The following is a 12,441-nucleotide window of genomic DNA, read 5'->3' on the forward strand; positions in this document are numbered from 1 at the left end:
GTATTGGTCTGCCAGCCTTTCCACACACATGACCTTTAATGGCCTCCCAGTCTTAGTCCGTAGGGTTCAATATTGAGTTGGCCCCGCCCTTTGAAGCTATAACAGCTTCAACTCTTCTGGGAAGGCCGTCCACAAGGTTTAGGAGGGTGTCTATGGGAAGGTTGGACCATTCTTCCAGAAGCACATTTGTCAGGTCAGGCACTGATGTCGGGGGAGGAGGCCTGGCTCACAGTCTCCGCTCTAATTCATCCCAAAGGTGTTCTATGGGGTTGAGGTCAGGACTCTGTGCAGGACAGTCAAGTTCCTCCACCCCAAACTGGCTCCTCCATGTCTTTATGGACCTTGCTTTGTGCACTGGTGTGCAGTCATGTTGGAACAGGAAGGGGCCATCCCCAAACTCTTCCCACAAAGTTGGGAGCATAAAATTATCCAAAATGTCTTGGTATGCTGACGCCTTAAGAGTTCCTTTCACTGGAACTAGGGGGCCAAGCCAACCCCTGAAAAACAACCCCACACCATAATCCCCCCTCCACCAAACTTTACACTTGGCACAATGTAGTCAGGCAAGTACCGTTCTCCTGGCAACTGCCAAACTCAAACATGTCCATTGGATTGCCAGACAGAGAAGTGTGATTGGTCACTCCAGAGAACACGTCTCCTCTGCTCTAGAGTTCAGCATCTGACACTTTGCATTGCACTTGGTGATGGAAGGCTTGGATGCAGCTGCTCGGCCATGGAAACCCATTCCATGAAGCTCTCTATGCACTGTTGTTGGGCTCATCTGAAGGCCACACCAAGTTTGGAGGTCTTTAGCTATTGACTCTGCAGACAGTTGGTGACTTCTGCGCACTGTGCGCTTCAGCATGCGCTGACCCCACTCTGTCATGTGACGTGGCCTACCACTTGGTGGCTGAGTTGCTGTTGTTCCCAGTGGCTTCCACTTTGTTATAATCCCACTAACAGTTGAGCGTGGAATATTTAGTAGCCAGGAAATGTCACGGATGGACTTATTGCACAGGTGGCCACCTATCACGGGACCACGCTTGGAGTCACTGAGCTCCTGAGAGCGACCCATTCTTTCACCAATGTTTGTAGAAGCAGTCTGCATGCCTAGGGGCTTGATTGTATACACCTGTGTCCATGGAGGGGATTGGAACACCTGAATCACATGATATGGAGGGGATTGGAACACCTGAATCACATGATATGGAGGGGATTGGAACACCCGAATCACATGATATGGAGGGGATTGGAACACCCGAATCACATGATTGGAGGGCCGGCCTAATACTTGGGGCAATATAGTGTACTTCCACTCCTTAAATCAAAGTCCCCTGACATTTAGGGGTCTCTTCATAACAGATTTTCCCAGCAATTCCCCCGTTGATGGCGTGTATCTTCCATCTCTGGGAATGGGGGTAAAACACAAATGCTATTAGACTGTTTACTGAGTTGGTCAAATCGTTTATAATGATTTAAAAAAAATAACTGCTTTCAGTTTCTAGATGAGCGAATTCCTATGATACTTAATGTCATCACTGGATGAATACAATACAACCGATATTCGTCACAGCTGGACACATGCTACTCACATTTGTCCAATAATTTGTTTAAAAATATACCTCTAATTGTTTGTGAAATCTCCCACCACAAAATGTACTCAGCCAATCACAGGGCAGGACTGCATTTTTATTCTTCTCTTGCCATCAATGGACAACCCGGTCCAACACTTCATCCATGTCTTTGGGGGCCTCTGATCTCCTTATGAACTGTTTCTTCCATGATGAAGATCAGCCATGGAGTATATCTGAGGTGTATATCAAGGGGTGCTTCTTCCCCACATGAGAGCTGGGATGTCCAGCAACATTCATTTAGAAGACATTTCCCACACTCAAGGCACTAATACACCTCCAGGGTTGTGTGGGACCCCTGATGTACAGGAAGACAGGACTTCAGTGAGGAATATTTCCCTCAATCAGGAAAGGAAAGTGGCATCTCCCCCCTGTGAGATCTCTGATGTCTCTTAAGATTGGACTTCACTGAAAAACATTTCCCACACTCAGGGCAGGAATACGGCTTCTCCCCCATGTGAGATCTCTGATGTTTGTAAAGATTGGACTTATCAGAAAAACATTTTCCGCAAACAGGACAGGAATAAGGCTTCTCCCCCGTGTGCAGTCTCTGATGTGTGTCAAGATGGGACTTCCCTGAAAAACATTTCCCGCACACAGGACAAGCATATGATTTCTCCCCCGTGTGAGACATTTGATGTGTATAAAGATGTGACTTCACTGAAAAAGATTTCCCACACTCAGGACAGAAATGCGGCTTCTCCCCCGTGTGCAGCCTCTGATGTCTGTAAAGATGGGAATTATCTGAAAAACATTTCCCGCACTCAGGACAGGGATATGGCTTCTCCCCCGTGTGAGATCTCTGATGTGTGTAAAGATAGGACTTCTGTGAAAAACATTTCCCACACTCAGGGCAGGAAAATGGCTTCTCCCCCGTGTGCAATCTCTGATGTTTATAAAGATTGGACTTCACTGAAAAAGATTTCCAACATTCTGGACAGGAATACGGCTTCTCCCCCGTGTGAGATCTCTGATGTATGACAAGATCAGACATTTCTACAAAACATTTCCCACACTCAGAACAGGAATACAGATTCTCACATGTGTGAGATCTTTTATGCACCGTAAGTTTGGATTTAGAATGGAAACCCTTCCCACACTCAGGTGGTGGTGCACTGGGTGGTGCCGGATGGACATTGGAGGGAGCCGGGTTTTCTCCTGGACTATACTGTGTGATGTCCTCATCTTCTACTTTCCAGTCTGGAGACAAAGTGAGACAATCCTCGGAGGTTTTCCTCATCTCCCAGCCATGGACTAAAATACAAAGACATTTCTTTATTCATGGACCTTAGTCAGAGAGTGAGGAAACAATCAGAACTGTCTTTTATAGGCGGGACAATGATGAGGGGATTATAGGACGAGGGGCCCCACCCCCTCTATCACTCATCGCCATCTTCCCAATGTTTTCCTATGTTTATATATATAGCAGTGGATAGATAGAGAACAGAAGTCAGGACTATGTAGTACAACATACAGTAGAGTATATAGTGCAGGGGTCAGGAGTATGTAATGTACAACATAGAGTATATAGTGCAGGGGTCAGGAGTATGTAATGTACAACATAGAGTATATAGTGCAGGGGTCAGGAGTATGTAATGTACAACATAGAGTATATAGTGCAGGGGTCAGGAGTATGTAATGTACAACATAGAGTATATAGTGCAGGGGTCAGGAGTATGTAATGTACAATATAAATTATACAGTATAAGGGTCAGGACTCATAATATTGGTATTCAGTAATCAGTGGAAGTTTAAATGTTTACTGTAGACAAGTTGCAGAGATCCCACACCGCTGCCTCCCATCTCCTGAGACTGCACTCAGTGACTTGGGTCTGAGACACTACAGACATATCCCTCCACCCGGCACAGCCAGCAGACAACAGAGCAAGGAACCCTGGGAGAATTGTTCTGTCAGAGATCTTACTAGACCCGGGCATGGGGAAGGAGAACCAAAGCACATGTCCAGGTGCCTAGGTCTAGTAACACTTATGGTGAAAATGAACATTTTGCTGCCAGCTGAACCCCAGAACCTCCATAAATCCAGTCTAGATACATAAATTGTGTCTGCAGCACAGAGAAGGAAGATTATCCGAGAGAAATCCAGGAATACAGGACGGGGAACACAGCTCAGGAAAGTGACCAGGGGATTACAGGCTGATATCACCCAGTCCCCGCCCTACTCTGGACCAATCAGTGAGCAGTATGGGTGGAGGAATGGATTTAGTGTTCATGACCCACCTGTGCTGATCTCTGTAGGAGTGTCCTCCTCTATAAATGTCCCCGTTATTCCATCCTCCTCCATAGACTGCTGATCATCCCTCACATACGCCTCTTCTTCTTCTGCTTTCACCTCAAATTCTATATCGATTGGATCTCCACTCTAAATCAAGGAAATGAGAGAAAATATCATCTGTAAAATGTAAGGTCACATAAAAATCCACACATCATCTTTACAAGTCCATGTTCTAGATGCTCCATCTCACCAACCTTGCAACAATGAGGGATGGTGTGACCTTCCTGTGTGGAATCCCGGGAATACAGAGGATGGGGACATCTCTCTGGTGGGTTCCTGGTATTAGGTGGCTCCATCATATCCTTGTGTCCTTCTGAAAACTCCTCCATCACTCCATACTCCTCATCCTCCTCTTTATACTCTTCTTTAACATCAATATTATCATCCCCGAGGATTCCACTCTGAAAGATATAATAAAACATTCATTGTAACAAACATGCTGTGTATAAATCACAACTACCAATAATTGTCATCATCTACCTGATGATGGTGAGGGATGGTGTGACCTTCCTGTGTGGAATCCCGGGAATACAGAGGACGGGGACATCTCTCTGGTGGGTTCCTGGTATTAGGTGGCTCCATCATATCCTTGTGTCCTTCTGAAAACTCCTCCATCACTCCATACTCCTCATCCTCCTCTTTATACTCTTCTTTAACATCAATATTATCATCCCCGAGGATTCCACTCTGAAAGATATAATAAAACATTCATTGCGGCTTTTGATAGTTGACCATCCCCTCCTCCTCAAAAAACTCCACTCTCTTGGCCTCAGAGACTCTGCTCTCTCCTGGTTCTCCTCCTACCAATTGCAACACCTCTTCAGTTTTACCTATAATGCTGCCTCCTCCTCCTCACTCCCTCTCTCTTTAGGGGTCCCTCAAGGTTCTGTCCTTGGACCCCTTCTCTTCTCCATCTACATCTCCTCCCTTGGTCACTTGATAAACTCCCATGGCTTCAACTACCATCTTTATGCTGATGACACACAAATCTATCTTTCTACCCTTCACCTCACCCCTTAAGTCTCCTCCTCACCTCACCCCTTCAGTCTCCTCCTCACCTCACCCCTTCAGTCTCCTCTTCACCTCACCCCTTCAGTCTCCTCTCGCATTACTAACCTACTAAGTGACATATTGGCATGGATGTCACTCCACTTCCTCAAACTCAATCTTTCCAAAACTGAGCTCTTAGTATTCCCTCCAGCCCGTGCCCCCTCCCCCGACTTCTCCATCAAGATCAACAACACCACCATCAGTCCCTCCCCTCATGCCAGGGTACTAGGTGTAATCCTAGACTCCCATCTGTCCTTTCAGCCCCAAATCTTGTAGACTTCACCTCCGCAGCATCTCCAAGATACGCCCGTTCCTAACCTCAGAAACCACTAAGCAACTTATTCACTCCCTTGTTATATCTCGCCTTGACTATTGTAACTCCCTCCTCATTGGCTGACCTCATCGCAGGCTATCCCCTCTTCAGTCTATCATGAATGCTGCTGCCAGACTCATCCACCTTACTAACCGTTCTGTATCTGCCACCCCTCTCTGCCAATCCCTCCACTGGCCTCCACTCAGTGTCCTCTACCCCTCTCTGCCAATCCCTCCACTGGCCTCTACTCAGTGTCCTCCACCCCTCTCTGCCAATCCCTCCACTGGCCTCCACCCCTCTCTGCCAATCTCTCCACTGGCCTCCATTCAATGTCCTCCACCCCTCTCTGCTAATCCCTCCACTGGCCTCCACTCAGTGTCCTCCACCCCTCTCTGCCAATCCCTCCACTGGCCTCCACTCAGTGTCCTCCACCCCTCTCTGCCAATCTCTCCACTGGCCTTCACTCAGTGTCCTCCACCCCTCCCTGCCAATCCCTCCACTGGCCTCCACTCAGTGTCCTCCACCCCTCTCTGCCAATCCCTCCACTGGCCTCCACCCCTCTCTGCCAATCCCTCCACTGGCCTTCACTCAGTGTCCTCCACCCCTCTCTGCCGATCCCTCCACTGGCCTCCACTCAGTGTACTCCACCCCTCTCTGCCAATCCCTCCACTGGCCTCCACTCAGTGTACTCCACCCCTCTCTGCCAATCCCTCTACTGGCCTCCATTCAGTGTCCTCCACCCCTCTCTGCCAATCCCTCCACTGGCCTCCATTCAGTGTCCTCCACCCCTCTCTGCCAATCCCTCCACTGGCCTCCATTCAGTGTCCTCCACCCCTCTCTGCCAATCCCTCCACTGGCCTCCATTCAGTGTCCTCCACCCCTCTCTGCCAATCCCTCCACTGGCTTCCCGTTGCCCAACAGATAAAATTCAAAACACTAACAATAACATATAAAGCCATTTATAACTCAGCCCCAAATTACATCACCGATCTTGTCTCTAAATATCACCCAAACCGTACTCTCCGCTCCTCACAAGACTTTCTACTCTCTAGCTCCCTTGTCTCCTGCTCCCATGCTCGTCTCCAGGACTTCTCCAGAGCTTCCCCCATCCTCTGGAACTCCCTATTCCAATCTATCAGACTATCGCCTACTCTGCTCACTTTTAGGCGCACACTGAAAACCTATCTCTTCAGCTATCACCCCGCCCTCAGCTAATACTGGAATCCTTTACTCTTCCAACCACTCCATCCCCCACAGTTACTACCTTTTGTACCACTAGCCCCTCCCTCCTAGATTGTAAACTCCGTGGATCGGGGCCCTCAAATCCCTCGTGTATTGAACTGTATTGTTACTGTACTGTTTCCCTCCATAATGTAAAGTGCTGAGCAAACTGTCGGCGCCATAAATCCTGTATAATAATAATTGTAACAAACAAGCTGTGTATAAATCACAACTACTTATTATAATAATTATTTAATAATTAAATAATTGTCATCATCTACCTGATGATGGTGAGGGATGGTGTGACCTTCCTGTGTGGAATCCCGGGAATACAGAGGACGGGGACATCTCTCTGGTGGGTTCCTGTAGTTGGATGACTCCACCATGGTGTCCTGGTACAGATCTTTGTGTCCCTTTAGAATTTCTGACTCCTCCATCCCCCCATCCTCATCCTCCTCCTCTTTTATCTCTTCTTTAACCTCAACTTTAGGATCTCTCAGGTTTCCACTCTGAATATATAATAAAAATGACATCAATGGTAACAATGCAGATAATGTACAGATCCTAATGATACTATCAGTGATTGTTCCTCATCTACCTGATGATGGTGAGGGATGGTGTGACCTTCCTGTGTGGAATCCCGGGAATACAGAGGACGGGGACATCTCTCTGGTGGGTTCCTGGTATTAGGTGGCTCCATCATATCCTTGTGTCCTTCTGAAAACTCCTCCATCACTCCATACTCCTCATCCTCCTCTTTATACTCTTCTTTAACATCAATATTATCATCCCCGAGGATTCCACTCTGAAAGATATAATAAAACATTCATTGTAACAAACATGCTGTGTATAAATCACAACTACCAATAATTGTCATCATCTACCTGATGGTGAGGGATGGTGTGACCTTCCTGTGTGGAATCCCGGGAATACAGAGGACGGGGACATCTCTCTGGTGGGTTCCCATGACTGGATCCATCTGTAGGAAACACACACACTGACTGAATCCATTGTTTCTATGTGTTTATCAGATGATGGGGGATCTAGGTGGATCCTCCGTACTGCTCTCTCCTTTACAATAAAGTCTCCTCTTACCCGGTGATGTGAGGGGCGGCTGATTGTCCATCATGACGTCCTTGTAGAGATCCTTGTGTCCTTCTAAATACTCCCACTCCTCCATGGAGAAATAGACAGTGACACCCTGACACCTTATAGGAACCTGACACACACAATGATACAGTCACCATCCAGACACATCCCTTGTCTGTTACTGGAGAATGTCCCAGAATTCCCGGCACCGCTCACCTCTCCTGTCAGCAGCTCAGTGATCTCTCTGGTGACTTCTAGAATCTTCTTCTTCTTTCTCTCTTCTATCAGGGAGGGAGGTGGAGGCAATGTGATGTCATATGATCTCCAGACTTCACAGGAGGAAAACTCTACATCTGAACACAAATAGTCACATCAAATGATATTCCCAGAATCCTCCTCACCTCTCCATTCAGGTCTCCATTTTATTAAAGCCCCACTTCAGGCTGAGGTATAATTCCCCCCCACAGGACCCCCACACTACGCAGGGTATAAGGAATTCTGACGTCATTACACACAATGCAGGACCAACAGTTCTGTTTTGCTTACGAGGATGCCAAGGGACCCCACATCCTAATACCATAGTATAAAAAAAGGAGCTTGCTTCAGGGGAAACATTACAACCAATTTTGTTATTTTTCATAGGAAAACGTGGCCGATCCCTAGATGCATTGAGGTACATAGCAGAGGTTCAAGATACTCCATAGAAGAACTTATTGTTCTTCCTAACTATACAGGTGGCACAGACACAAGCATACACCCAGGGCCACTGTTAGATATCACGGGGCCCGTACAGCATACCTGACAGGCCCCCACCACCAGAGAAAATATCCAAATTATATATATGGTAACAATACACATTTTCTTCATGGACACAATCACAAACAAATTCCTGTTCAATCCAAATGATAAACCTGTACTGAGTTAATAAATCAAACGTTGTGTAATTGAGGTCTTGGGGCTCATTCACATGGGTGCTGTGGCCTGTAGAGTGTGAATCAGTGTTTGTTTTTGTGGCTGTCGCCATTAGCATGCAACCTATGTTACACTATGTGAATGCTGCAGATCCTAATTTGACAAGCATATGGTTGCAGGTGTACAGCCCTGAACACACAGTGAGCATTCAGGGCCACTTCCCCACGCCTTCACACCTGTCAGATTAAAACCTGTGTTCATACAGCTGCTGTGTCCCCATAGTGTAACAGGTGGCTCCAGCCACATAAACAACCCCCTCATTCATGCTGTACAGGTCAGAGGACCTGTGTGAATGTGGCATTTTGTGTTTGTTATATTTCTTTTTTTCCCTCAGCCCATTGAATTTAATGGGCTGCTTAACATGTGGAAACATACCAAAATACTGCAGGCATGTTATTTTCCAAGTGTGTTGCACCTAACCGCACAGTAGTGTGGTGCCATGCGTTTTTGTGGCTGTGAATGGGGCTGTTTTTAATAGACGTGTGTAGGTGCAACAACGTTTTCATCATGGTACCTGCGCACATCTACACAGGGCATTGCATTTCTTTTCTGTGCTGAAAAATGTGTGTTCTTGCATGCGTTTCTGCACCACCAATGGTGTGAACAAGTCCTAAGGGCCGGTTCACACTATAGAAACAGTCTAGATGTGTTCCTGATGGGTTTTTTTCATGCCCTTTTGGCATGCATGTTTAGTGTGTTCCAGTACATTTTGGATGCGTTTTGGACATGTTTACATTGCATTTTTGTATCCCTTCCACTTATTTTTTTTCTATTTTCTTTGTATTCAATGTAGTTAGGGACATGTGCGCTTTAGTACATTCAAGGACGTTTCAATGTGTTCCAGTACAGTTCTGTGCAGAAACAATGCAGCGTGGTCAACTTTGTTTACAGCACCTGCAATGCATTGAAAATGCAAGTGCTGATGTGAACTATGACATTGACAACCACATAACCTTCTTTCTGTGCGTTTGTGATGCCGAAAAAGCAACTGAAACACATGTAGTGTGAACTGGCCCTAAAGGTTATTAGAGGTCAGGGAACGGGACTGACCAGGAATTGTGAATTCAATCAGACTAGTGGTGAGATACAATCAGGAATCGTATAATAATGTGAGATCTGAGCTGTAGCTGATAGAAAATGATACACATTCACTTGAACAGTAAATAGATAGTTAAAGAGTGGGGCGGTGATCCATAGATTTGCATATGGGACAGGAGATGATGGGGTGGGGGAGGGGGTCAAGTTGTATAAGGAGACGGTTTTAAAAGAGAAAAAAGTTACAATGAAATATACACGGCATGAAACTTGCACATTTCATAATTGGCAGAAGAACAGTACATAGGTAACATTCATCTCTATTTTTTAGGATGTAGCTATGACTGGGATTAGAACCCATGACCCAAGTGCTGTAAGTTCTGAGCTCTAACCACTAAACCACTGTGGGAGACACAGTTTGAGCTATAATGTAGAATAGTTACATTGTTTAAAAATGATAAAGCGAGCGCTGGTCAAATGATATAGACTAGTAAAATGGTCTTACACAAGATAAATATAACCACGGACAGTAGTGCATGAACTCGTGAAAGGTCATCCACCCCTGTGACAGTGTACTACACTATTGAGCACCTTTCTGGCTCCTGTGGCTGAGCTAATTCCTCCCCAGGACCATTTGGGCACCCACCCTGATGGATGGATGGATGGATGGAGCTGGATGACGAACCCATAACTGCCAGCATACCGCTGCACCCCCAGATGTGTGATGTGTATAACCCATGCACATTAATACTTTTGTTCTGGTGAGTGTAGACCAGTCCCAAGGGTGGTTTACCTTTCACGAGTTCATGCACTACTGTCCGTCACGGAGAGAACACACGTGCCATTCATAGGCACTCTCTGAGTTGGTACTCTCACATGAAGGACATTCCATTATTCAGGAATGATTCTATGAACTTATTTTAGCACCATTTACAATTTTACATCATTGTTGCAATTCTTTGCACTTTTTGGTTTTTACATGCGTTCATTATTGATCACATGCATTTATAGCGCTGCACTTGTCTTTAACATAGAATAGTTACGTGATTAAAGAGAATGAAGATATATCATTATATTGGGAAATTAGAAGTATATAAATTATTTGAGATATAAGTGTGAAAATGTTTAACATTTGAATACAGAATGTATGACATTCATTAGTAAATGCATTCGTTTCCTGATCATTTTGGAGAAACAGCAAAAAAAGAAATAAAAAAAATAGAAAATTCTAATACAGGTGTACTATTTATTACATTCTAAGGATTCTCTTTTGCTATCAGAAAAACGCCAATATTAATAAAGCCCGCGCTTGTGCGCCATCTAGCGAACATATCCGGTATTGCACCTAAACATGTGCCAGACGGGATACCACATTTACTAATAGCAAAGTAGTCAGTAGACGCTCGTTAATGAGCTTGCTAGACGCTGGTCAGACGACTGATTGATTGACCTGAGTCTGCCTGAATGGTCAGTCTCTGCCAGTAGACTCACATCTTAGTGAATCAGGGCCAGTGAGTCTGGGAAGAAGAGAAGGATAGAGAGGGAGGGTTAGGGGGGACTTGAAAGGTGCTCAGTTATGATAGAAACAAACCAACTCCACCACATTTCTGACCACTGGGTCTGGGTGAGTGGGTCCAGAGGAGGCCTCCATAGGAAAGTGCTGCGGGAGAAGTAGAATCTGCTGCTTGGAGTCAGGTGTGTAATATATATATATATATATATATATATATATAATGTATATAATGACATAATGTATAATATAATGTATATAATAATACAATGTATAATAAAATGTATATAATGACACAATGTATAATGGAATGTATATAATGATACAATGTATAATAGGATGTATATAATGATACAATGTATAATAGGATGTATATAATGATACAATGTATAATATAATGTATATAATGATACAATGTATAATAAAATGTACATAATGATACAATGTATAATGGGATGTATATAATGATACAATGTATAATAGAATGTATATAATGATACAATGTATAATATAATGTATATAATGATACAATGTATAATAGGATGTATATAATGATACAATGTATAATGGAATGTATATAATGATACAATGTATAATAGGATGTATATAATGATACAATGTATAATAGAATGTATATAATGATACAATGTGTAATGGAATGTATACAATGATACAATGTATAATAGGATGTATATAATGATACAATGTATATAATGCTACAATGTATAATAGAATGTATATAATAACACAATGTATAATAGAATGTATATAATAATACAATGTATAATAGGATGTATGTAATGATACAATGTATAATAGGATGTATATAATGATACAATGTATAATGGAATGTATATAATGATTAAATATATAATAGAATGTATATAATAATACAATGTATAATAGGGTGTATATAATGATACAATGTATAATAGAATGTATATAATGATACAATGTATAATATAATGTATATAATGAGACAATGTGTAATAGAATGTATATAATGATATAATGTATAATAGGATGTATGTAATGATACAATGTATAATAGGATGTATATAATGATACAATGTATAATGGAATGTATATAATGATTAAATATATAATAGAATGTATATAATAATACAATGTATAATAGGATGTATATAATGATACAATGTATAATATAATGTATATAATGATACAATGTATAATAGGATGTATGTAATGATACAATGTATAATAGGATGTATATAATGATACAATGTATAATGGAATGTATATAATGATTAAATATATAATAGAATGTATATAATAATACAATGTATAATAGGATGTATATAATGAT

General features: G+C 43.2%; 1 protein-coding gene across 1 annotated transcript in view; it reads right to left on the minus strand.

The window, feature by feature from the left end:
- The window catches only part of LOC149469353 (uncharacterized), a 76,004-nt gene that overhangs the window by 49,008 nt on the left and 14,555 nt on the right, over nt 1-12,441 (minus strand). The window contains 1 exon segment of the mRNA XM_089669355.1: nt 2,348-2,627. Coding sequence (XP_089525481.1) covers nt 2,348-2,627 — 280 coding nt within the window.

The sequence above is a fragment of the Staurois parvus genome, unplaced genomic scaffold, assembly GCF_062004578.1.
Source record: "Staurois parvus isolate SC_StPar_1 unplaced genomic scaffold, SC_StPar_1.0 ptg000073l, whole genome shotgun sequence".
Taxonomy (NCBI): Eukaryota; Metazoa; Chordata; class Amphibia; order Anura; family Ranidae; genus Staurois; species Staurois parvus.